Consider the following 1,254-nt stretch of genomic DNA (forward strand, 5'->3'; position numbering starts at 1 on the left):
TTCCACCGGCAGGTCTGACAAGATGGCGGACAAGGTGAAGCCATTAAGGCGGGAAACAAGCGCTGCACAATCCTAAGGAGAAAAGCGGAGATTTATGATATTGTTGGCAGATCAGCGACAGACATCGGCCATTCTGGTTCTCCATCAATTCCTTTATTCGGATGCTCTCAAAAAGGTTACCTTGTCCTGATCTTTCCGCACCAACATCTGTTCAGAAAAAATAGGTTTTGTAAATTTTTAAATCGAGTATCTCGGTCTTTCTGCTGGGAAGTTGTATCCCTTGATAGTCTTGACAGGCAGGGTCGGAAGCCAGCCTCCAGAATTATCTAAATTGTGTCGATAGGGGAGTAAAAATCAACAACTTATCAAAGTATCATTTGTCCCCGATTAAACAGAGTCAAGCACCACCTTTAAAACTTTTCGAACAACCAACCCAATTCAAACTGGTTCATTACGCCGGGCCTATGGGATGTATTCAAGAAACAACATGTGGTTAAATATATTATTTAGGTTACAACAAGGAACACCCACGTACCATTGAAGATTCGAACCAAAGCCATTCGCACCTTAGATCAGTGTAATTACGTGAATGCGTACAAGACATTAATGATGTCAGATAGACACCACAATCTGAAGATTTTTCAGTTACTAAAATCTACTTGCATTGCCTTTCCTTTCTTTACGTGGCATATATTTGATACAAACGTGTGTGTAAAATCGCTATCTGTAGTATTACATAGAGCTTACGCCTCGGGCAGCTGAGGTCCCACTTCAAACTTCGTTTCATTTGACATGCTCAACGGTTTGTGTAGTGCAGAAGACCCAAGTTCGATTCCCCTACAAAAAAGACAACTTTTATCGAGTATCTAGTTTTATCTGTTGTATCTCTTTCAGCATGTGCTGGTCCTATCAGGATGGGTCGAAATCCGCCTTCAAAAGTACGATATCTAAATTGTGTCGATGGGGAAGTTTAAAAACCTACATTAATCATTAAAATCAGATGGTTGTAGTTAGTGAGCCGGGCTAGATGTGTGTCTCCTAAGGAAATTGGCGACGAAAGAATTAATTCCATTTATAATCTGGGACCAACGTGTGTGGCCTCATGCTTAGGCTCTTCGGCAGGGCGTGCAGAAGACGCAGGTTTGATTTCTGGATGGAGAATCCATTTTGTCAAGTATTTTGGTTTTTCTGCTGTAAACCTGTATCCTTATTGTGCCCAAGTTGGTCTTGACAGACAGAGTGAAAGCAGACCCC

The 1,254-nt window shown here is 41.7% G+C and overlaps 1 protein-coding gene across 1 annotated transcript in view; it reads right to left on the bottom strand.

Annotated features, from left to right (window-relative positions):
- LOC101853203 overlaps positions 1 to 1,254 on the bottom strand; it is a gene marked incomplete at its 5' end in the record, with an annotated part of 23,166 nt that overhangs the window by 21,586 nt on the left and 326 nt on the right. Inside the window, 1 exon segment of the mRNA XM_013090204.2 lies at positions 7 to 72. Coding sequence (XP_012945658.2) covers positions 7 to 72 — 66 coding nt within the window.

The sequence above is a fragment of the Aplysia californica genome, unplaced genomic scaffold (assembly GCF_000002075.1).
Source record: "Aplysia californica isolate F4 #8 unplaced genomic scaffold, AplCal3.0 scaffold00002, whole genome shotgun sequence".
NCBI lineage: Eukaryota > Metazoa > Mollusca > Gastropoda > Aplysiida > Aplysiidae > Aplysia > Aplysia californica.